The sequence below is a fragment of the Danio aesculapii genome, chromosome 5, assembly GCF_903798145.1.
Source record: "Danio aesculapii chromosome 5, fDanAes4.1, whole genome shotgun sequence".
In the NCBI taxonomy this organism is placed as follows: Eukaryota; Metazoa; Chordata; class Actinopteri; order Cypriniformes; family Danionidae; genus Danio; species Danio aesculapii.
In genome coordinates this window covers 51,381,405-51,408,106 of record NC_079439.1, presented here as the reverse complement: position 1 = coordinate 51,408,106, position 26,702 = coordinate 51,381,405, and the positions used below count along the sequence as shown (strand labels likewise).

At 34.4% G+C, this 26,702-nt stretch overlaps 1 protein-coding gene across 2 annotated transcripts in view; it reads left to right on the top strand.

Annotated features, from left to right (window-relative positions):
• Nucleotides 1-26,697, top strand: part of traf2b (Tnf receptor-associated factor 2b) — a 30,850-nt gene extending 4,153 nt beyond the window's left edge. For both annotated transcript variants that reach the window (XM_056458448.1, XM_056458447.1), the window contains exons 3-11: nt 2,926-3,004; nt 3,270-3,368; nt 7,251-7,412; nt 8,475-8,549; nt 10,547-10,621; nt 14,846-15,187; nt 18,657-18,834; nt 20,892-21,040; nt 22,704-26,697. In XM_056458448.1, coding sequence (XP_056314423.1) covers nt 2,926-3,004; nt 3,270-3,368; nt 7,251-7,412; nt 8,475-8,549; nt 10,547-10,621; nt 14,846-15,187; nt 18,657-18,834; nt 20,892-21,040; nt 22,704-22,922 — 1,378 coding nt within the window. In that variant the 3' untranslated portion in view covers nt 22,923-26,697. The remainder of the gene's footprint in view (nt 1-2,925; nt 3,005-3,269; nt 3,369-7,250; nt 7,413-8,474; nt 8,550-10,546; nt 10,622-14,845; nt 15,188-18,656; nt 18,835-20,891; nt 21,041-22,703) is intronic.
• The last annotated feature ends 5 nt before the right edge of the window (nt 26,698-26,702 follow it).

Genomic DNA, 26,702 nt, shown 5'->3' with positions numbered 1-26,702 from the left:
CTTTTTTTAAAATTATAAAAGTTAATTTTGAAAAACATTTTTCAAACTTTAACATAACTTAATGGCTGTAATTAACTTAGGAGCCAGTCAAATAGCGCTTCTTTGCGTGTGCAAGTGTGTTAATTCCAATGGAGATGCGTGGCTTGCACACACATATTGGGAGCCACGCGCTTGACTTTACCGCTTGACTTTTTTGACATTGACTTGGTATATTCCAGGGTTAAGTAAGGTGCCATATTCTGTCATAGGGCGTTGTGTAAACCACAATTTTCACTCATTAAGCCATCCGTTTTTGACAAGCCAAGTTACCTGCATTTGCAGAGCGCTTTATCCAATGTAGATTTTGTCAGCTGCTTTACAAGGATGATAAGGAAACTGATAAAAAGTTAGATAACATTTTTTATTTCATGGGTCAGATGGAATATATAAAGCAGGTAGAAGAATAGTGGCAGAATGCTGCTGTTTTAGTCAGATTGATTTAGTTCAGTTCAGAATGAGTGTCACTGTTAAAGGACAATCCACTAAAGTGCAGATCTACCAATGGCAAAGAATTAAAACTCCACCAATTGACAGAAATGGAGAAAAAAACCTGGGCATAAACCAGGCTCAGTCAGGGACCAGTCTACAAAATGGTTGATTGCCATAACAGACACTCATCAATCTCAAGGCTAAGGTGCACGCCTCAAGAGTGTCCCAAGTGAGTGTTCAGACTAGCCAAAGGGATCAAAGTAGAGGGCTTTTTCCATCGCATAGGTCTTTGCTGTGAATCATTTTTGTAGGTTTGACTAATCAATGTCCTCTAGTGGAATGTGATGTTTGCAAATTTACAGCATATTTTCCACCATGCTGCTGTATTGAGTCTTAGAGCTTTAGCATTTGGGAGAAAGACAGAAGGGTTTATCTGAGCCTGGTTAAATGCTAAAGAGCATGAGGGTGAAGAGATGTGATAATTAGAATAATATGAGTAAGTGCAGATACAATTAAATGTGAAAAAGGGTATGAGATGGGATATGATTAGGTGGACTGGTATTATTTCTGCAATTGTTAGCCTTTGGATGTAAGAAAAGAAATGGCATCTGTGAGATGGGATGCCAACTTGGTCCATCAAGGATTTTGTCACCCCTTCATGGTGTACTTGATTACTATGTATCATGTTTGATTATTTTATGAAAGCATGACAAATGTGTAATTTTACATATTATATAATGTGTATAAAAATAAATAATCTATTTGTAATGAAGTACATGACTTTCTAGCCATCTGGAAGGATGAGGCATAGAAATGAATGAATATTTAAATACGTTAAATAAATAAATAAAGAAAAAACAAACGTACACCAGTAGCCCGTCATGGCCGACAACCACAAACTGAAAGCAAAGCAAAACCTAGACTCCAGGCTCTCATCTTCTTCTGTCGCCACTCCTATTTGTACGCTTCCACTCCTCTATGAGACTGGAGACCCACACCCCCTTGTGACACAGTTGTTTAATGTTCTTTTTAAAAAGTATTTTTATTATGCTGTTTCATGTTTCTGTTGCAATTGTTGATATTATAGTCTATATCTGTTTGATTAAACTTTCTATTGTCTATACTTTGAAAGTGACTGTTGGGTATAAGCTAAGATAATATATTTGTTATTAACATTATTTCATGCACAGTGAAATGCAGATGAAGCAATTTCCAGATGTCTTCTTAATAACTACAATAAACAAATATTCGTGTATAAATCCATACACATGGATTTATACACATGGACATTATGCTACAGTACCATAATATACAGTACAGTACATAATAAAAGCATACATTATATATTTAAATGCACGTAATATAAATTCTGCATGTGCAGAATTCCGCAGATTTCCGCAGATTTTGGGCCCATCATTGATTCTGTTTATTTACTTGTGTAAATGTGTGTAAATTTATATTTATTCTGTTTTTAAATTAATTTTAGTATAATTATTGACTAATATGAAAATAGTCATTTGATTTATTTACAATACAGTTTGTAAAGTAATATTTTCTGTCTTTTAGTAGATATATTATATGAGAGACTTGCTTTGTTTACCATATAAAGTGGATCTAATTGAATTTGCATTGTATACATTAAATCAACCAATAAATAACATTAACATTAAATAGTTAAAAAGGTATTATTTTTAATTTCGTATATTAAGGTTTTAGTTATGATACTCCCAACATCATTTCGCAAAAATCCGCAGATTTTTAACAAAATTCTCAGCAGAAATAGCAAAAAATGTCTGCAGATTCTGTCTGGCCCAACTAATATGTTACCCAGTGTAGAGAGTGGTCAAAAACGAAAATGCTCTGAATACTCTGCAAAATTTCTTGTAATCCTTCCTCACAGATGTTCATTCATTCATTTTCTTTTAGGCTTAGTCCCTTTTATTAATCTGAGGTCGCATTTATCCAGCATAAGTTTTACACAGCGGATGCCCTTCCAGCTGCAACCCATCACTGGGAAACATCCATACACTCTCATTCACACACATACACTACAGATAATTTAGCTTACACAAATTCACCTATACCACATGTCTTTGGACTGTGGGGAAACCGGAGCACCCGGAGAAAACCCACGTGAACATGGGGAGAACATGCAAACTCCACACAGAAATGCCAACTGACCCAGCCAAGGCTCGAACCAGCTACCTTCTTGCTGTGAGGCGATCGTGCTACCCACTGCGCCACCACTTTTTTGTTGCATACAATTAAACTTGCATGCTTTAATGCGATTAGTCTTAATAAAAGCCAGAAGAAAAGAAAGAGCTGTATATTAATGGTTTCCCAAATCTGAGATGTTTAGAGACTGCTTGTTTGTTAATTGGTAGAATCTGATTATGTTTCCCATATCCTTTTCAGAGGCTGCACTGTTAAAGTCTGCTAAATATTTTTTTTTATTAGCTCAGGGCCCATACCCTGCGAAGCCTGTCGTGCTGAGGGTATATTTGAAGAGGAAACGTCTGTGCTTAATATTGCAGTGGTAAGCCTTCTTTCTTCAATTACACCTCCTGTAAATGTATACCGCTTTAGTTTCTGGTAACTGCTGTTCATTTTGTTCCTGTTCATTATTTTCCTGTTCCTGTTAAAGATTATGATATTGTTCATTGCAATGACAGAATTACAGTAAAACAAATCCTGATTGACACATATCTTCTGGCTCTTGTGTTATGTTAAAAAGTGAATGATGTACATTTCAAAAGGTATTAATTAATGATAAAAATGTAATCGTCTTTGACTCCCCAAAGGCATTTCCTGATAATGCAGCACGAAGAGAAATTGATAGCTTGCCTGCTAAATGCCCAAATGAAGGTTGTAGTTGGTCTGGAACACTGAAGGACTTTGAGGTAAGGATTCACCCAGCTTGTCAGGGAAAACTGCTATGGCTAGTGCCGAGTTCAGACTGCACGATTTTTAAAGTAGTCGTGTCACAGGTGTTTTCACACTGCATGACTGTTTGGGCTAGCGTATTGTCACTGCTGTGTTTACACTGCACATTGTACCCGCGACAGGGGGTTTCACACTGCATGACTTTACAATAGAAAGAATCGCTGACAACTTTGTCCAAACTACGTCTCACAACCAAAAACACGTAGTATATCTTTTGTTATTAACTAAATAATGTGAAAGAAACTTGTAGAAAATGTACATATTTGCTCATCTGGCCTTTGAAGGGAATTATAAATTTCTTCTCAACTTTATTCTTTTTGGACCCAGTTGTGATATTGCTCACATGACATGTCAAACAGACAAGGGTGCTCCTGCCAAATTTCCACTAGTTTTTCCTCCATTTCTTGGGTCCAAATAAACTGAAAATGAGACTTTTTCCCGCTGGCCTGCAGATACCCACACTAGTGGATGCTGCTCTCTCATTGGCTGTAGGTGATTGCTGATGTAATTTTCAGTCAGAACACATTACACATGGCATGATTTGAATTGCAGATAGCTCCAGATATTTAGCATGCCAAATATCTCACGGGCATCAGCGACTCATCTGCGATTCTCTCAGATCGCGTCTTTGATAGTAGACATTGTGTAATTTTTACTTGCGTGAATGAGCACTGATTTGACTGTGATTTTAGGCATTTGTCTGCGATTTCTCAAAATCTGTCAGCGAGTCAAAATCGGGGCTAAATCATGCAGTCTGAACTCGGCATAAGGCAGCAACTACTAACTAGTAACTTTGATGACCTCCTGCTTTGCCTTAGATAACCTATTTATTGAAAAAAAAATTCATATATCTGTTTCCTCTATTTGGAAAATATTCTATGACTTTTTGGAGAATCTAGATGGTGACTTTTCTTAAACTGATGGCCATTAAAAGTATATAAATTAGACGAATATGTTATTGCTGTATTATTTAATATTAATATTGTTATTTATTTATCTAATTTTTTTTAAGTTATTTTGAATATATATTATTCATGCTGTATTTTTGTTTTTCTATTATTTCTTTTAATTAAATTTTTTTTCTTTTACTAAACTGAAAAATTAAACCTTTGTCAATTTGTATGACAATGTTTAAAATAAAAATTTTTGTTCAAAAAAACATACAAACTTGTAACTAGTTGAGTTAGTAATGAAGTCTAACCTCGCCTTTAAGCAAATAGCTTGATAACAAAATGACCTAAGCATAAATATCCTTTCGGTTTAAAAGAAAATTACTCAGCAATGACAGCAATGTGGGGGTTGGGTGGAAAGTCCCAAAGCTATCTGGAAAGTACCAACATTGCATGGCTTATTCAGTGCTAGGATTTTTTCAAATCAAATACAGGGTACTTTTTTATGACTACGTTAAAAGCATAATCACCCACCATTTTACCATTTTGCATAATTATAATAATAAGAATGTTTTTTTTTTTTTTTGCTTTTTCATTTTATTTTACTTGGGAAGCTTTATTTTCTTTGCGAAAAGATTTTGTGATATTTTTGTTAGAATTGTTTCCAATTACATCAAATGAAATATGTTTTGTTACAAGGTATTTATAACTTGTGAGCCTATGAGATTTGGATTGCTGACCCAAGCACTTACCAAGTGTCTTGTATCCAAAAAGCCGAAGTATGTATGAATGTAGCATCAAAATTACCTTAGTTTAGATTGTTTTTCCTTCTTTTTAGCTTGTATAGGTTTCAGGATGACCACATACCTTTCTTGTTGCCAAACAGTTTGTCAGACTATATGAACATATATTTATAAATAGTTAAAAAATGGATGCACACAAGAAGACTCATCCAGGGTTGTACACCATCAATCAAAAATAAAATAATAAGTCTCATACAAAATATATCAGAATTTTAAACCAATCCCCCATGAATTTTATGTCCATGTTGTGAAACGAGAGACTGTATCTGATTTCTGAAGTGTGTTAGTCAAGAGCTTTCTGCTTTTTTTGGCTCAATAAGTTTGTGTTCTTGTTGTACTTCCCCCTGAGTCACTTCAGCATTTTTTCATCAGTTTAGTTTATTGGTTCTTTTGTTTAGTTGTTGAAGTTGGACTGCAGGAAAGTGTCTCCAATTTTCTGACACTGCCAGAATTTCTTTGGAGAAAGAATTTGATTGGAATGGCCATTATTCAGCTGTCAGTCAAACCAGCATTTAAAGACTACAGATTTTAGCTCTGGATTATATGCAGCCTTTTTTGGATAAAATAAAAGTCTCAGATGAAAATTTCACAGTGTATGCCTTTAAAAAGACATACTAAGATCAATTTGTGTGTATTTGATTATTTAAGCTGAATCTGTTTGTGAAGTCTAACAAAGATATTTATGTTTGCTCATTTGAGGTGTGGATTCATTTACTCATTCAACCTTATGCTATTGGATGTTTACACATTTTTTTCATGTGCAATACCTTCAATTCTATGCAACAATTTGAACTCTGGTAAGCACATGTTGTTTAGTAATTGGTGAACATTTTGTAGAGCGTTACAATGGGTCACAAATATTTGCATGTTCAGTTCACAGATATTAAATTCTTTGAGCATATGAAATAAAAATGGTTTCAATTTTGAGCCCTAATAAACTACATTTACTAGAGTTTATATATTTATAAACTCATAAACAGTCTAGGTCGGATTGCGGGTTAAAAGTGCGGTTTTTGAAACTGACAGCTAGCATTGAACCAAATTCAGAATAATGATACACTCACATTAATGATCCCAACAGGTCATATTTGACCTTATTTTTTTGTCACTCACCATAAATGTTGGTCAGTAATGCGTTACTGTAATTGGATTACGGTTCTACATCATTTTACACCTCTAAATATCTAAAAGATTTTAGCTACATTTTTTAGCATGTTATATTTGGTGTGATGATAGGTTTTGTTTCCTTGCTCTGAGTTGCAGATATAACTACCAAAGCACTTTCTACACTCTTCTATAACAGCCTAACAGACTGATTTGAACTGTGATACAAATGTTTGACCTTTGATAGACAATTAAGAATGGGTATCAAAGTAAAAACGGGTAATGAAGCACTATAAAATTTCACTATTGTTCCCTTAATGCGTAAAAAACAAGTCAGCACATCTTTATACATATCAGATATATTATTTGTATAATAATGATAAATAATATTAAATTAATCTCAAAAGTCAGAAATCAATAGTGAATAGAAAATGCAGAAATCAAACAAGTATTTTTTTTTGTTTTACTACTAAAGTTCTGTGATTTTTCTTGCTTTCTTCTTTGGTGAAACACAAAAAAAAAGACTTTCTTTTGTAAAAATATACACTGTTAATCCATGTAGTTAATGTGGATGCAAACTAAAAAGTTGAAAAAGTACATGATAGCTGAACTATATTCTTATAAATATTGTACCCTATGTTAACTTGTTTCAAAAACACTACTTGAAATATTGTAATCAAATCTCAGTGATTTCCAATTTCCAGTTTTGGGGAATTTTTTCAAGTACTTCTTTATGGTAATACACTTGTTTTCAATACTTATTTCTGTCTTGTGACTTGTTGAAAGGTCGGTATGTGCTTTCAACCAAAAATGTCTTGTGAGTTTTTAGCCATTTAAAAACAGGAATTGCAACAGGAAAAAGCACATGAGATTGTGGACATTTTATAACTGTTGTTCAAGATAGACTGTGAATTAATCAAAAGGCAGATAATTTGAGAATTGACCAATAGTCATACACACCAGTACAATAACAGTGATATTTTTGTATACAACATACCCCAATCATTTGCGATATTTATGGATAATTCCTCTCTTTGACTAGAATCAACATGAAGGTCGCTGTGTCTTTGAACGTGTGAAATGTGAAGCATGTCAAGCGCTTATATTGCTCACTGAGAAGGACCGTCACAATGAGCGGGAATGTGAAGCCAGAACCCTCAACTGTAAATACTGCAAAGTCACATTCAACTTTAAGGAAATTAAGGTAAGCATCCTAGAAGTGATGCACCTGTAGTTTTACTGTTCACTGTGCTGTATTTGATGTTTTTGGTGTCAACAGGATGTTGTAGTCTGTTTTCGTTATTATTTTTTGTCACAAATGTAGTACCAAGATAAATACTTTTTTTTCTACAGGCAACACTAATAAAACATTGCATTACATAGAGTTGAATGTGGCTGAATTTGTAATGAAACTGTAGTTAATCCAAAATTGACCAATCTCTTTCATCGTTATTTAGGCACCTATGCCAGAATATTCAAACTTACAGTTTTCATACAATAAAAGTCAATTGTGACAGGAGACTGACATTTTCAAGGAAAAAAAGGAAAAAATCTTAATAAATAGCAAATTACGTAATGTACCTCACACAGGTATCACATGGTTGAATGGATTACTACTATGATCAAAAATAAAATGTCTATATACAGTTGAAGTAAAATATTGGCCCCCCTGAAAGATAAGCCCCCTATTTATTTTTTCCCCCATTTTCTGTTTTACGGAGAGAAGATTTTTTCAACACATTTCTAAATATAATAGTTTTAATAACTCATTTCTAACAACCGATTTCTTTATCTTTGCCATGATGACAGTAAAAAATTTACTAGATATTTCTAGACACTTTCATGCAGCTTAAAGTGACATTTAAAGGCTTAACTGGGTTCATTAGGTTAGCTAGGCAGGTAATTAGGCAAGTTATTGTATAATGATGGTTTGTTCTGTAGACAATTGAAAAAATTAAGCTTAAAGGGCCCAAAAAATTCAAAACTGCTTTTATTCTAGCTGAGCTTCTGACTTTCTCCAGAAGAAAAAATATTATCAGACATACAGTGAAAATTTTCTTGCTCTGCATCATTTGGGAAATATTTAAAGAAGAAAAAAAATCAAAGGTGGGCTAGTAATTCTGACTGCAACTGAAAAATCTGTGTGTGTGACTCTAAACTTCAAATCCATATTTTTTAAGCAACATAAAAGAATGGATGAGAAAATTAGTTGTTATATCACCTTTGCTGATTCTTCCTCCTTCACCTCTTTTTTTTTCTGCCACAGGCCCATGATGAAATTTGTCAGAAATTTCCCATGCAATGCAAAGACTGTGGTAAAAAGAAAATACCTAGAGAGAAGGTTAGTCTGTATTGATGTTCATATATCCTTTCCGTTGTCTTTCTACAGTATTTGAAGAAGCCCTATGTTGATTTTTTTAGGGGTTAGTTCTCTCACAAATGAAATTTAATTTGTTCCAATCTCCTGAGACCTTCATTCATTTTTGGAACACAAATTAAGATATTTTGCATTAAATCTGAGAGCTCCTTCATCCCTTATAGGCAGCAACTGCCCAGAGACATTCAAAGCCATGTGACTTCAGTGGGTCAACTATAATCATACAAAGCACCAAGATGACTTTAGTGCAAAAACAACGTCATCAGGGTCCAAGTTTACTATGGATTAGAGTCAGCAGCGCAGCATGCACTGACAATGCATTTGGTTTCTTTTCAGGAATTTGAATGGGAACATTGCTGTCTATGGAGGATGAGGGAGCTCTCAGATTTAATCTGAAATATCTTAATTGTTGTTAAGATGAACAAAGGTCTCAGGGCATTGGAACAACATGGACTTGAGTAATTGAAGACTATAGATATACAAAGATGATTCACTGGAATTTTTATGAATTGGCAAAAGTCCAATTCTCAGTATGGCGACCACATCGATGGAAGTCCCGCTTTCCAGACAGTGCAGTGCTCTGTACAGATTTGCTTTTTTGTTATGGCAAGCCCTGTCATTTGGCAACTACTGTACTGAAGAAAAGATATCACAACACAGTACATCCCAACACATATTGTGTCCTTCCAGTGTCATCCAGTGTTTATATTCCAGTGTTTATATCCGCATCCTCTGGTTTCCATTAAAACATCCTTAAAGGAGACTGGTGTCAGACTAATCTTTGAGCATGTGCAGTACACTACCTGACAAAAGACTTGTCACCTATCCAAGTTTTAGGAACAACAAATAATAAGTCATAAGTCATGGTGCATTAAGAATGAATATTGTGTATTACTCCCATGAGCTTGGAGGATCTCTGCAATGACTCAAATAACTTATTAATAAAGTAATCTGGAAGGGCAAAGAAAGCATTCTTGCAGGAATCCCAGAGTTCATCAGGATTCTTTGGAAATTATTTTTAATGCTTCCTCCTTCATCTTACCCCAGAAATGCTCAATTTTGTTCATATCTGGTGACTGGGCTGGCCAATCCTGGAGCACATTGACCTTCTTTGCTTTCAGGAACTTTGATGTGAATGCTGAAATATATGAAGGAGATTTTGCCCTCTCCTGTGGTTTGTAATGTAATGGGCAGCACAAATGTCTTGATACCTCAGGCTGTTGATGTTGCCATACTCTCTGCAGATCTCTCGCACACCCCCTTTCTGAATGTAACCTCAAACCATGATTTTTCCTTCACCAAACTTGACTGATTTCTGTGATAATCCTGGGTCCATGCGGGTTCCAGTAGGTCTTCTGCAGTATTTGTGTTGATTGGGATGCAGTTCAACAGATGATTCATCTGAAGAATCTACGTTCTGCCACATTTTCAAATGATCAACTAGAAGTCAAGTTATTATTTGTTGCTCTTACAACAGGGATCAATGACATGACTGGTGTCAGGTAGTGTATATATTATACAAGATTTCCCCATTTGATTTAGATAGGACTTCGGTCTTGGATGTACTTCTTGGTGCATTCTGGCCATCGAGTGGACAGACTTTCCTTGAAAAAGCAGGTTGATTGACAGGTGCAATTATGTTGTCCAATAGGCCAATAGTGTTGTCCAATAGTAGTAGACTATCATTGGTGATTAATGTGAAAAATTGTGAAAATGTGCACAAATTAATAGGGGAGCACTATGGCTGATACTGAATGCTTGTCGGAAAGTGGGGACGGGTTTGCGAATGGCCAATAAGTAACAAAATTTTCATTTTTGGGTGAACTAACCCTTTAATTGACACTAATCTTGTGCTGTACTACAATTATCATTAAATGAACCTGTTATTATGTCATGTTTTAAAATAGAAAGAAACTCACCTTATTTGTTCTTCATTCTTTTTTCTTCTACTTTTTTTGCAGTTTCAAGAGCACACCAAGTCTTGTGCAAAATCTAAGTCAGCATGCCAGTTCAGGGATATTGGTTGCAGGACAGTGGTATGTGTTTGTTTCTCAGATTGCACACGTACATTCTGAATAGATGGGTGGATAGTATGATTCATGCTTACCACAATAAGAACGGATTTCAGAACAGTCAGTATATTAGTTGTCTAAAAAGCCACGTTACTTTTTTGTAATGGTAATAATGTTGCTGAACCATGAAGTTGTTCTGTGTCCTATAGTTACGTTTGTATCATAATTATCTTGACCTAAGGAGTTATTATTGAAGTGACACAACTGCATATAAAGTACTTTGACTGTTCTATTGGAAATGAGTTAAAAATCGACTTGTGAAAAATTGTTCAGCGCATGTCCACTGCCCCCAGGCTCTTACTTTAAAAGCTGTCAAATTACTGCCTCTCTGTCAAAATAAGGGCATTTATTTGAATTTCTCAGAACCTATCAAAGATAGCTACGAGTGTGGGTTAGAAAAGTCCCAAAGTTTAAGACATTTGGCTAGACAGTTTATCCAGTAGCGTACTCTCATTTTCATTGGTGAATCATTGAAGGGCATTTGAAAATTGGGTAACACTTTATAATAACTACACACTATAATCCACTTATTAAACATTAGCAAATAGTGAATTAATTATCTGTTGAGCATTAACTCTACATTAATAAACGTTAGTAAGCAGTTTATAACTGCAGCTACAAATGCTGTATTCTTGACTTGAAACCACATTAAGCACAATGTGCTTAATAATTGTACTTTCATAATTTGTTAATGATTTATTTTTATTACTAAATGAAGTATTGCTTTATTTACAAACCAGTTATTTAAGCATAGTTGGTGTTTTTTAAGATCATTCAGAATGAGTTAGTAAATGATTAATAAACTATTTAACATTTATAATTCTTATTATTCAGGCATATACTAATAGTTAACTAATATGTTAATAAATGCTTTATTAACTCAACTTCATCCAGTTCTGTGAACTAATCTAAAGAGAGGACTATTTATGCTTTATAAATCCCCAATAAATGACAATTAAAGGGTCAGTTAAATTCTAAACAGGAAAAAAGAAAATAAACAACATTATTCATTTCTATTCATCTGAAGATACACAAATGAAACTGTACTTCAAATAAAAAATAAATATTCGCCACCTTAACTAAAATAAAATTACTGTACAGTTTAAACATTATTAATTTAAGTAAAGGTAATTAAAGTAAATAAAAGTAATTTTATTTTTTAGATAAGATTGCAAAGATGTATTGTTCATTTGTTATTGAGCCTTTAATTGTCATTTATTGGGAATTTATAAAGCATAATCGTCCTCACTTTAGATTAGGTCACAAAACTGCATGCGTTATTAAAGCTGAGTTAATAAAGCATTTTTAACATACAAATTAACTATTAGTATATGACTGAATAATAAGAATTATAACTGTTAATTTTAATAGTTTATTAACCATTTACTAACTCATTCTGAATGATCTTAAAAACCACCAACTACTCTTAAATACAAATGGTTTGTAAATAAAGCAATACTTGATTTAGTAATGAAGAATAAATCATTAACAAATTATGAAAGTACAATTATTAAGCACATTATAAATGTGGTTATAAGTCAAGAATACAGCATTTGTAGCTTCAGTTATAAACTGCTTACTAACGTTTATTAATGTACAGTTAATGCTTAACAAATAATGAATTCACCAGATGCTAATGCTTAATAAATTATTCATAGCGTGTAGTTATTATAAAGTGTTACCGAAAAGGGTAACTAACCCCTTCCTGTGTAGACCTCACAAATTTCCCCAGTCTAAATCAAGCCAATAGTTTAGTCTTTTTTTAGGAATATGCCCTCTACTGGTCAGATAATACCATCTGAAATAAAGCATACAACTTGAGTGTAAAGGAAGATCAGTTGTGTGGTTGTGGTCACAGGGGCGAGTAAGTCTTAAAGATAAATCTACATTCTGACACACCCTGCACTGCACTAACTACACAAGTGCTAATCTTTTGCAAAAATCAATAAGAAATGACTTCACTTCATAAATCAAACTAAAAACTATATATACGTATTTATGTTTTTTGGATTCTAGTTTCATTTATAATACCCAGTGACATATGTTAATTCAAATCTGTAACAGTTACAATTGTATGTACAGTTGAAGTCTGAATTATCAGCCCTCCTGAATATTTGTTTCCCCCAGTTTCTGTTGAACAGAAAGACATTTTTTAAACATAATAGTTTTAATAACTGATTTCTTTTATCTTTTATCTTTGCCATAATGACAGCACATAATATTTGACTAGATATTTTCCAAGATACTAGTGTAGTATTCAGCTTAAGTGACATTTAAAGGCTTAACTAGGTTAATTAGGCAAATCATTGTATAACAGTGGTTTGTTTGGTAGACAATCAGAAAATGAATATTGCCTTTAATATTATTAGTAATATTATTAATATTGACTTTAAAGGGGTGGTCCAGAGTGTTTAAGGCTTGGTTGTGTTGATTAGATGCAAAGCATTGTGTGCTCATTAGTAAAAAAAAATCACATTATTTTTATACAGCTACTCAGCTAAGATGAAAATGACTGTCATATTTGCCAGTTCCTTCCCGCCCTCAAGAGGCTCTGATTGGTCAGCTAATATTATGTGCTGTGATTCGCAGATTGACTCCATGTCATCAGGAAGCGTCACGTCGAGTCACTAGCACACGTTGGCTACGTTCACACTTCAAGGCTTAGTGCTCAAATGAGATTTTTTTTCTCAGATCTGATTTTTTGCATGGCTGTTCTGCTCTTATGAATGTGGCCAATATCAGATTTGCAGTGTGAACAGATCCTGTTCCTAAACTGACCCGCATGCGCAAAAGTACAGCTACGGATAGCACAAAATATCTAATTATGCGCACAATGTGTATACTGTATGAAGTAAGCACGTTATCAGATCATGCTTATGATTATTACTCTTTTCTGCTACTACTAATGTGTATTTGAGACCTAAAATAAGTCTCTTGTGATTAAAAACACTGATCATTTGTGATTTATGACAACCGCGGTGCATGGCGCTCTGACCACCAGTGGAGTGAACTCATCAAGGGTTAATGAGCAGCCGCTGACTTAACTGTGAAGCCGGAGTTGGTTTATCTCCATTTGCAGAGTTATTTAATTTTACTTCATTATAAACAACAAACACGCGCAGAAGAGGGGTTTGGGTGCTCGAGCACCTGCCTTTTTTTCCTCTCGGAAAGTTCCCCCTCGTTTGCACACGAATCCCCTATCCGCAACACCACAATGCTCTTCAGCTGCACGATCAAGCCGTGCCTCAATCGTTAACCAGATTAGTTTACAAGCACCAGTTTTGCCTTCAAAATCTTTTTCAACATGAACAACCAACGTTCTGTGGTACAGTAATCGCCCTGTTTGCCATTCTACTATGCTGCTGAGCAGTAAATGATGTTTGCAGCACAGAATGATGACGCATGTCGCTCGGAAGATTTAGTAAAAGTCACATGAAATCCAACTAAATCGTTCACACTGCGGTCGCTTTGCATAACATCAGATCTGTGTCTGATTTAAGACTACATATGAAACTGGCACAGATCTGACCTGAAAAGATCAGATTCCATGCGGTTTGGGCTGTTCACACTGTCATCACCTGAGTCACATGAGGGGGAAAATATCAGATTCGGGCCACATTTGCCTGCAGTGTGAACGTAGCCGTTGTGCCTCTGCTGTGTAAATACTGTCAGTCAGTGTAGCAGCCGTGTCAGTGTGAACTTGAATTAGTCATAATGAAGAGGACACAGCTGAACCTCATGCCTGCTCTCTTAGATAAAATCTGACAAGTGTCTTTCATATACAGTTGAAGACAGAATTATTAGCCCCCCTTTGAATTTTTTTTCTTTTTTAAATATTTCCTAAATGATGTTTAACAGAGCAAGGAAATTTCCACTGTATGTCTGATAATGTTTTTTTTCTTCTGGAGTAAGTCTTATTTGTTTGATTTCGGCTAAATACAAGCAGTTTTTATTTTTTTACCATTTTAAAGTTTAACATATGATATCGTAGTGAACCACCCGTTTGAAACCTGCTTTTATTTTAGCCAAAAAATAAAACAAATAATTATTTAATTATAGAGAATACTGTGAAAAATTTCAAACATTACCTGGGAAATATTTGAAAAAGAAATCACAGGAGGGCTAATCATTTTGACTTCAACTGTATATCTTCTCTATAAAAAATCTGTGTGCTTATTTTGTACATAGGTTGACAATGGCAAGCAACAGGAGCATGAGCAAACCAGCATAATGGAGCATTTGCGTCTGATGTTAGCTGTGCTATCCTCCATGCGCCTGCGAGCAGAAGGGGCTGGAGAGTGGCAGGAAGACGCTGGGCTGGGATTGTATCGTGGACCTGAAGATGCACCACCCGCAGGAGCTCATAATGCAGGAAGAGGAGGCGGTCCTGGTGTGCAGAAAAAAGTCACAACTTTGGAGAACATAGTGTGTGTCTTGAATAAAGAGGTGGAACGCTCAGCCCTCAACATGGAGGCGCTATCCCGGCAACATCGGCTAGACCAGGAAAAGATTGAGAACTTGTCAAACAAGGTATTACACACACTGTGCAGAAAATGATGCACCAAAATAGGTGTGCAAAAACACTTGGTATGTTGGATTTATAGGATTGTTTTTCCTTTCGGACTGCAGAGATGGTTTTGATGCTCTGCTATGTGTCCGAGCATGATTCGAGGCTCTCACCTTGCAGGTAACAAAATCATGATGTATTCAACAGTCTTGTTCCACAGTGGGCAGGTGGAAAGCTTTAGAGATATCTTATAAATATTGCCCATTATCTCTCCTCCTCTAACTTGCTGTTGTTAAAAGCCTGGAGCACCAAAGGGGAAAAATAAGTTGTTAACACCATTCTTTTTCATATAGAAAATGGAGAAATGACGGAATGTAACAAAATCAATGATGAAAACCAATGATGGCACAAAAGTAGCAATATTAGTATCAGTCTTGGACATTATAAGTAGGCTAAAAAAAGATTTATGACTAGGCCTAAAATGAGTAAATGATATTTTGGACATTTATATTTGCCCTAATGTAATAAAAGCCAGCTGGGGATCACGCTGGGAGATCTCAAGAGGTGATCCAGCAATATATATATATATATATATATATATATATATATATATATATATATATATATATAATATATATATTTTTTATTATTATTGTTGCCTACTCGTTAAGCGTCTTTAACTTTAGTATCACAGGTTCACCCCAATGACTGTAAAAAAATATGGACAACGCAAAAGTGCCTTTTCCCATAGAACGCTTTGAAGGCAAAATGCCTCGTGACGGGCACAAACTGTCTCAAAAGACTGCTGAAATTGAAGCCTGGGCATGCGCAGAAAGGAAAACCAGATGGAGCCAGAGGCCGAGCCGCGGAATCTAGCTTCTAACTAAACGCTTGTAAGTCAAATCAACTACGCCCCCCAAACTTCTCATTTGACCGCCAGTATCTGCACTATAACAAAGGCTCGCTAATATAAATATAAGCACTTACATTTAAAAACATGCAATATTATATGATTTATTAAAAAAACTGTGTGATGTAAGCTGTTACAATTTAATCAAAGCAATACATGTTGAACTGCAGAAATAAACGATCTTTCATACACTCTAGCCTGAGTTAGACTCACCTATGAGCACGAAAAAATATTTCTCTTATATTATTATTAGGAGTTTTCAAATAAAAAGCCAAAGGTAAATGATACATATAAATAATATATAGCATTTGCAATTCTATTTGTTATATAAGATTCGGTTTCTAGAACATTTATATTTTATAACAGCAAATTCAGTAGATTAACTCGACAACCTGCCGAAACTCAAAATGTCAGAGACGTCCTGTAAATCATGTTCGAATAACGTTGCAGGAGATCAATGTGGAGATAGGCTAACATTAGTTTTGTCTTCCTAATTATTATTTCAGACCTATAAAGAGAATTACTGCTAGATAGCGATCACCTGTATTTTCCCCGTCATGGCTAGGCGAGTATCAGCAAACTAATAAAGCCCGATAAAGCCCTGACCTTACTGAATAAAGTGTTCCATCAGATCCTGTATGTCAGAAAGTATAGTTTACTGATAAACAACTCATTTTATCATGGTAAAATAACTCAGAAATGGAATAATAACACTTCAATCTCTTCCCGAAGCTCCGACGGTCTGCTTTGAGAAACTGTCATTCACAACTGTCAATCACGATGGCATGCCCCTTTTTTATAGCATTAAATTACTGGCTAAAAACATATTCTTTACAAAAATGAAGATCTGAACCTACATCAGCTTGATAACCAGTGCCTAATTGACTAATACCAACTTTCGGGACATTTTATTGCAAGTGTAATAAATTTTTTTATTTGGGCTCAAGTCTTGTTCATAAACACGGAGGAGGCGGGCTTTATGACTTATACTGCACAGGGGGCGATCTAACAGCACTCAAAAGCAGGTGTGTGGCACACTTGGTTCACCCCTGCTCGGTGAGTTACAAGACTGATATTAATATTAAATGCTACTTTTGTGCTTTTTTCCTTACCTATTTACTGGTTTAAAAATCTTAAGTTGGTCCATCTTCATCTGCTGGTGGAAAAGCAATCTGCGATCTATTGAATCTGCTATCTATTGCTTTTCCTGCAGTTCCCGGATGTAATGTCGAATTTTAACAGCCGAATTTGAACCACTGAATTTATGGAAGCTATTTTTTTAACTGAAATAAATTTAACTGAAAATTATCTTTTAAATATTATACTTCGTATTTTTAAACAGAACTGAATATTTTGGAAGTTGAATATGAAGTATTGAATTTAAGTATGAAATTGTGTTTTGAATTGAAATATTCACAGCTTAAATGTTAAATTTCAGGACCTAAAATTACAAACTCCGGCAATTCAAGTGCAAGCAGTTGTTAATTCAATGAATTTTTTTTCAGTTAGTGCTATTCAACCACCTTTTTATTTCAATACTTTTGCCATTGATTTTGTTACATAGAAAAGTACTATACGTGATGAATGCTTCCTGCAGCCTATATGATTTTTGAACTGAAATTGAACAGAAAAAAATCTTAAATACTCAATTGTACATTTAAGGTTATAACAACTTGTCACTGGGGCACTACTGTTAATGGACAAAAATGTACATCATCTACTCCACAGGTTGCACAGCAGTACTATTGAGTAGAAAGGTGTAAATGGCTAATTGTGATATAAATGTCCCTAATAATTTGAAATTTGGATTACACAGGTCTGTGTGCAGCATAGAAGAGAGTAAATCATATGGGTTTGCATACTTCGCAAATTTATATGTTAATTTTGGCATGAGTTGTTCTTTATTTAAAATCCAGCCATTTTTGTTCAAATTAAAGTTCAGATGTTTGATTACCAGTGGAAGCCATTTACTATCAAACAGACATGCTTTGTTTCCATTTGGCTGTTCCTGGTGAAACACAGACATGTGTCTTTCCTTTACCAGCAGAAGAGCCTTTGCTGTCTCTGTCATGGCCTTTTATTCATGTGGGATGTTAAAGTCCACGTAAAGGATCAGTTGATCATTAGTTAAGAAAGTTTAAAAGACACATCATTTGAGAACATACTGACATTTTGTGTTTCCGTCAAAGTAAATACTTAAAATTGTGTTAAAGAGGTCTTTTGATTTTTTTAAAGTTACATTTACCTTCATTAAAACTGCAGAATCCATATACAAATTATCATAGACACCACTGAGGTATCATTTGGTCAATTTATTGAAGACGCATTAGTGGCTCACTTATCCTTCTACATTGCTGTTTAGCAGTTAATCAATTGATGATGAAACAGTTTTTCAATTTAATGACACACCAGTGAACCAGAGACTATTTATATTCATCCCCAATTGTCTTTACATCTGGCAAGAAAGGATTATGTAGAAGTAGCTTTCAAATGTTAGCATATTGTTGCCACACTAGTACATTGCTGTTTAGCAGCTTCATGACCATGTTTTTTCTTCTTTCTGTGTTTGATGACTCTTGAAGGTGCGACAGTTGGAACGGACGTTAACCATGCGAGACCTGCAGTTAGCAGAATCTGAGCAGTCTTTGCGGGAGCTGCAGTTTTGTACATATGATGGGGTTTTCATTTGGAAAATAGCGGAATTCTCTCGCCGCAGGCAAGATGCAGTGGCAGGCCGAGCACCTGCCATGTTCTCACCTGGTAAGATTAAGATTAGAATAAAAGGCCATTACAAGTTTTATACAGGTTAAAGTCCATGTGAAATCAAAAATTACATTGTTTAGTTTTCTAGCTCACATTCTTATACTTAGGGTAAAAATTATTCCATGCAATGTAATCTTTTTTGGAAAAATGTGTTTGTTTTGGTAATCTTCAATCAAAATGAACATATTGAAATAAAAGTCTCATGTGAACTTTAGGCTCAATAAACAGCATTTGTTGCATAATGTCGATTAGCACAGATAATTCTATGATCAGCCCAGAATGATAAAAGAGGTTATGCCACCACATTTTTTGTATCTAAAGGGGGTAAGGGCATTGTTATTATAACAAAAAATGGATTGTAATAGGACTTGTATTACCGTAAACAATGTTTATTGTAAACGATTCAGATTCTGTGTTCAAGCACTCCATTGAACTATACGGGGGATGCTCAGCACATGGTACTAATAAACATTTAAAAAGCTTTGTAATACTTTAAAAAATCATGATGGCAATATATATATATATATATATATATATATATATATATATATATATATATATATAAAAGAACAAAAAATAATAACTTGACTTCTAGTTGATCATTTGGAAAAATGGCAGAAGGTAGATTTTTCTGATGAATTATCTGTTGAACTGCATCCCAATCATCACAAATACTGCAGAAGACCTACTGGACCCACATGGACCCAAGATTATCGCAGAAATCAGTCAAGTTTGGTTACATTCAGTATGGGGCCATGCGAGAGTGAATGGCAACATTAACAGCCTGAGATATCAAGACATTTGTGCTGCCCATTACCTTACAAACCACAGGAGAGGGCAAATTCTTCAGCAGGATAGCACTCCTCATACTTCAGCTTACACATCATTACACTTTTTCCTGAAAGCAAAGAAGGTCAAGGTGCTCCAGGATTGGCCACACTAATCACCAGACATGAACATTATTGAGCGTGTCTAGGGGTAAGATGAAGAAGGAGGCATTGAAGATGAATCTAAAGAATCTTGATGAACTCTGGGATTCCAGATGACTTTATTAATAAGTTATTTGAGTCATTGCAGAGATGTATGGATGCAGTCCTCCAGGCTCATGGGAGTTTTATACAATATTAATTAGTTTTCCACTGCACCATAACTTTATATTCTATACTCTACATTATTTCTGTTAAGTGACAAGACTTTTGTCTAAGCAAAGTCAGACCTCACATTCCTAATTAAATAATTAAAAATCAAAGCATGATCATATTTTATTATGGTCAAATAAGCGTAATCTAGAGGCCTTTGCCTTTTATATAAGCCACTTCTGATACCAAATAATCAACTAGAAGTTCAGTTATTATTTGATGCTCCTAAAACTTGTATAGGCAACAAGACTTTTGTCAGGTAGTTTGTGTATTTATATATATATATATATATATATATATATATATATATATATATATATATACACATACATACATACATACACACACTACCTGACAAAAGTCTTATATATATATATATATATATATATATATATATATATATATATATATATATATATATATATATATATATATATATATATATGTATATATATATATATATATATATATATATATATATATATATATAATATCAGATGGCCAGAAAGTGATACATTTTTTTTCTAAATTGTTAAAATATTGGTGTCAAGTCTAAAGACACCATGATTTTAAGTAGAAAAAAAAAGACTAGAAAGTGGTCATAAATAATAATTTTCTCAATTTAAATGAGTAGCAACTTGGACCTGGAAACAATATTCCATATGTCACAATTTAACAAGTGCATAGTGGTCAGCCGGGCCCAGTACAGAGATTAACCTGAAAAAATAACTAATAATATTAATTAAATAATTGCACGAAAGTTTGCCATTCCCACCTTACATGGCTGAGTATGCCATTTTCAACTTTGTCAGTTGAGGAATTGTGAAATGTAATCAGTTGAAACTGTTAATTTTAGTTTATTTGTGTGGTTAACTTATTTTTGATCCTGCCTGATGACTTTTCTTTGTTCTCCAGCATTTTACTCCAGTAAATATGGGTATAAGATGTGTCTGAGACTCTACCTGAATGGTGATGGCACAGGTCGAGGCTCTCATCTCTCTCTGTTCTTTGTGGTCATGAAAGGCAAATATGATGCACTGCTGAAGTGGCCCTTCAGCCAGAAGGTAAATCTTCTTTTTACTATTTCACTTTCTCTCACACCCTTACAAAAAATTACTGTCCTTTAAAAAAAAAAGAATACTGCAGTTTTTTAAAGAAATACTGCAGTTTTAGTTACATCTGAAAAGTGCAGTTTTTGGACACGAAAAAAACTGCATTATTTAAGTATATTGCAGTATTACTGCAATACAACTGAAGTACTACAAATACAACCAACTGCAGTACATCTACTGCAATACAACTGAATTACAACTACAGTACAACGGCGGTACAACTCTTGCAGTTCAACTGAATTACTACTACAGTACAACTGCAGTACAACTACTGCAATAGTACTGAAGTGATACTACTGCTATAATGCAATACAAGTACTGCAATGGTACTGAAGTACTTATACAATACAACTGCAGTACAACTACTACTTTTCCTGCTCAGTGGACAATGATTTCCAAATTAAGTTTCAGTACTTCAGCTGTATTGCTATTTAATGTTACTTTAGTTGTACTGCAGATTTTAATGCTGCTGAACTTTATTGTATTGTCATTGAACTGTGTATATTCCTCATTTTGCAGTTGCATTTAATTTAGCCACAGTTATCATTGTATATAGGCTACTGCTGTTATTTTTTATTATTTGTTTTTGCAAATGAACTTAAAATTCTAATTAGAAAATTAATTGAATCCAAAAAACATCCCTGAAAAAAGTGCTAAATATTGTTGAAAGATGTTAAAGAACAAACCCCTTACAACACACGTGTAGTACAGTTCTTACCACACATATTAAACTACAGCAGCACAAATGCAGTAAAGACGGAGTTTACTTATTTTTACCACAGTTTACTGCAACTTATACTGTTGTTGAACTTTATTGTACTGTATTTGAACTGTGTTTATACTTCATTGTATTGCAATTTTGCAATTGTACTTAATTCTATTGCAGCTATACTTCTAAATACTGCTGTTGTACTGCAGTTTTACTTCAGTTTAATGCAGTTATTTTTTGTAAGGGCTAAGCATATCTGAATAATAAGAGTCACATAAGTTGAGCTTCATACACTATTGCTTCCTTGTACTTTTGTAAATCCTGTGAATGTAAAACAGGCCAATTGGAACAAAACACAAAATCTGCCAATCCACATCCTTAATATGGATGCCCCAGGCATATGTTTGGCCACATTTCCAAGTGAGATTACAACAACTGTATATTTGTTTATTTTTAAATTTATCTAAGCTTCTATTAAAACGATCATATATGTGTTATTTTGAAAACAGACAGTTTGTGTAAATGTCCCGCCCCAGCCCCGAACACACACACCCACCCCAGAGAAAGAGAGGTCCTGTGGCTGAGAGAGAGACGCTGCTCGCATGAAAACCGTTTCAGTGTTCTCAATTGTAGTAATGCACATTTTATTGTCAGTAACAGCCACGGCTTTGTAACAGGGGAAACAGTAACTCATTTGATCACTCATTACTAAAAAAAGTCTCGCCATTAGTAATGCTGTTTATTAAGCGCCATTATTCCCATCACTGTTGTTAAGTACTCAAATGTTAGCCATTTTTTTACATTTAAGTACTGTTTGGTACCGAACCTCAATACTTTTGACAACACTACCAGTTATTACATGGTTTGTAATTCCAGTCGCTCTCTCTCTCTGTTCATTTCTCCCAGGTGACATTGATGCTGTTAGACCAAAACAACAGAGAGCACATCATTGATGCCTTCAGGCCTGACGTGAGCTCCACATCCTTCCAGAGACCCATCAGTGAGATGAATATAGCCAGTGGCTGTCCTCTCTTCTGCCCCCTCGCCAAGCTGGCAGGCAAAAGCTCATATTTGAGAGATGACACCATATTTATTAAAGCCATAGTCGACCTCACCGGCTTATAAGACCAAATAGATCACTCATAATAACAATTGATGATATTATTGTATCATAGATGTGCTGCGGAAGACACATTATTAAAATATTACATAATAAAAATAATAATATAAAGGATAATAACATGATTATTAGGATTTTTATAAATATTATTATTATTATTATTAGAATATTGGTCACATTTAAGGTTCTGTTCCTTAATGTGTGGAGATTACTAATAGATTACTTGCATTATTATAATCCAAAGTTTCGCTTATTAACATTAAGACCGGTGAATAAATACAGTAATTTGTTGTTCATTGTTGGTTGATGTTAGGTAATATATTACAATAAGGCTCCATTAGTTCATGTTAAAGTGTTACCTTAAGTGTTATTATTTTATTATATGCAAAATGATGTCGCAAAGAGACTTCCACATCAATAATTGTGATATAATTGAATATTTAATACACAATATATATATTTATATACAGTATTTATACAATATATTTTTACTAGACCTATATAACTACTTTTAGTAGTTGAATGCAATATTAAATTATTATACTGGGATGCAGTTCAGATTCTAACTGCATTGCTTAAAGTTATGATCTTTTGCTGAAAGAACAGAGTATAAATAGTCTGCTATAATAATGACCACTCTGCATTTACTAACTAGACTGGTTTAATAATAGAGGAAATTATTTTACATGAATACACTTATTAATAAGTGCTGCGAGAATCATTTAGCTCCTGGAAATGGATTGTTGGGATGGTTTGTAAGCTGCATAAAGCTACAATACTAGTAGCTAAAATAAAATGCTGGTCTAAAAGATGAATTTGATTGCTCTGACATGTTAAATGGCTTCACAGAATATATTGCTGCAGATGTTTAATCGACACCCAACCCTAATAAAAGAGAGCTAATTATTACTAGCATTGATCTTTGTAAAGCTGTTTATTAGCAGGTGAATTGGTTGTATTATAAATGCTGCTCAGCTTTAATCGTTAAAGGAACTGTTGCTTGGATATTAGTTTGCTTTTGCTCTTAGGTAAAAAACAAAACAAAACAAAAAAAACAGCATTATCTTTTTCGTTTGTATTTCTCTTATACATATTATGTTTTACTTTACTCTTTATACAGGTATGTGCCATTTATTTCCAAATTAGTTCAGTACACACAAAGTGAAATATTTCAAGCCTTCATTTGATTTAATTTGAATGATTATGGATTAAAGATAAAAAAAAACAAATCCAATATTTCACAAAATTAGAATATTTCACATGACCAATAAACAAAGGATCTTAAACACATGCTGGCCTTCTGAAAAGTGTGTTAATGTTGTGTATTATGTCCTTAGTACTTTGTTAGACCTTGTTTAGGACTAATTACAGCATCAAGGTGATGTGGCATGGAAGTGATCAGCCTTTGACACAATTGAAGTGTTATGGTAGTCCAAGTTGCTTTGATATCAGCCTATCTGCATTTCGGGTTCCCTCATCTTCCTCTTGACAATAGCCCATAGATTTTCTATAGACCCTTTTCACATTTCCGGGTTTCTAAGTAGCAGAAGTTGTCATAGCTGGGAAAACATAGAGCGCAGTGAATGGAAATACAACTAATTATTTTTTAACTATCTTATTTGCTCAAATCGTGAGAGAAAAAAACTCCACGATGATGTTATAAAGTAAAAGAAAAAAAGAAAAAGGAAAAATAATTGTGGGAGACTGATGACGGCAGCCAGAGGAGAGAATAACGTCAAATTTACTGTCCTGTCCCATAGATGCTGCATTAGAAACACCTCGCACAAGTGGTAATCAGTTTTTTTTTTTCCATTTAAAGCAAAGATGATATAATACACACATAAATGCATATAAATGTTCATACGTAAAAAAAAAATCTAAATATTAAAAACCTTTAAGGATTTAAGATGCTGATGACCGTTAAATGAGTTATAACAGGCTTGTGAAAAGGGTCTATGGGGTTTAAGTCAGGTGTGTTTCCTGGCAAATTAAAAACAGGGATGGCATAGACCTTAAACCAGGTACTGGTAGCTTTGGCACTGTGTGCAGGTCCAAAGTCCTGCTGGAAAATAAAGTCATCATCTCCAAAAAGCTTGTCTGCAGCAGGAAACATGAAGTGCTCTAAAACGTCCTGGTATAGAGCTGCGTTGAATGTGGACTTGATATGTGGTGGTTCTTGATGCTCTGACACCAGCCTCAGTCGCCCTTGCTTGACAATCCTCTCAAGGCTGCGGTCATATTTGTGCACCTTTTCTAGCCACATTTTCCGCTTCCTCTTAACACTCAATTAATATACTTAGATACTGCCCTCTGTGAGCATCCAGCTTCTTTTGTACTTGCCTTTTTAGACTTTTCCTTCTTATGGAGGCTTCCATCGATGGTTTTCTGCACAACCGTCAAGTCAGCAGTCTTCCCCGTGATTCTGAAGCCTACTAAGCCAGACTGAGACAATTTCAAGGCTTTGCATTAATTAGCGGACTAGATTGAGACACTGGGAGCCTACAATGTTGAACATTGTCATGGTATTCAACATTTTTTTGAAAACTAGATTTGAGTTTTGCTCATCTTTAATCCATAATCAGTTCAATTAAAACAAATGAATGCTTGAAATATTTCACTTTGTGTGTGGTGAACTAATATAACACACAATTTTCTAATTTCATTTTCTAATATTCACATTTTTTGGCGCATACCTGTACTATACTCATATATTCAATCATTTTAGATATTAACATACTTTCTATTTTATGATTTAACAATACTTGATTACTGTAAAAATATATACATAGTTTTTCTTTTTTGATTAAGCAGTTCTTTAACAATCTTATTATAAAAGACTAAATAAAATATCAACTTCCACATTTGTTTTTTTGGACATTCTTACATTGATCACTAAAAGGACAAAATATAAACTAATACAATGAGGTCAAATAAAGGTTCAAATGGAATCTAATAATTATAAAACACAAACAAACAATAAAATGAAGACTTTTATTATGCATCTTTTTAAATTAAAATGAATTGTTAAGGTGACACGGTGGCTCAGTGGTTAGCACTGTCGCGAGCTGGGCAAGATGGCATTTCTGTTTGGAGTTTGCATGTTCTCCTTGTGTTGCCGTGGGTTTCTCCACAGTGGGGTACTCCGTAGTGTACTTTTAATTGATATCATTCTTCTTCATTAAATGTTACAAATTGACAGCAGCCCGGGCAGCATAGTGGCTAAGTGGTTAGCACTATTGCTTCACAGCTGGACCACAAGACCTTTCTCTGTAGAGTTTGCATGTTCTCCCTGTGTATGTGTGGGTTTCCTCCGGGTGCTCCGGTTCCCCCCACAGTCCAAAGACATGCGATACAGGTGAATTGATTAAACTAAATTGGCCGTAGTGTATGTGTGCGAATGAGTGTTTTCCAGTACTTAATTGCCGCTGAAAGGGCATCCGCTGTGTAAAACATGCTGGATAAGTTGGCGGTTCATTCCGCTGTGGCTACTCCAGATGAATAAAGGGACTAAGCCGAAGGAAAATGAATGAATTTGTTAAACCATGTATATTATTTAACATTTTTACAGGGAACAAATAAAATAAAATAAAAAATCACATGAAATACGTTACTGTAATGATAATTGGAGTTTAATAGATATAAAATACAAACATTATGAAGAAGAGTATTTCTGTGAATGTGGATTATGGATCATTGTAATGTGTGTGTTTTTTTGGGGTGGGGAAGATTTGTTAAACCATTTGTTTCAGCAATAAACATAATAAAACGAGCATGCTCTTACAGGT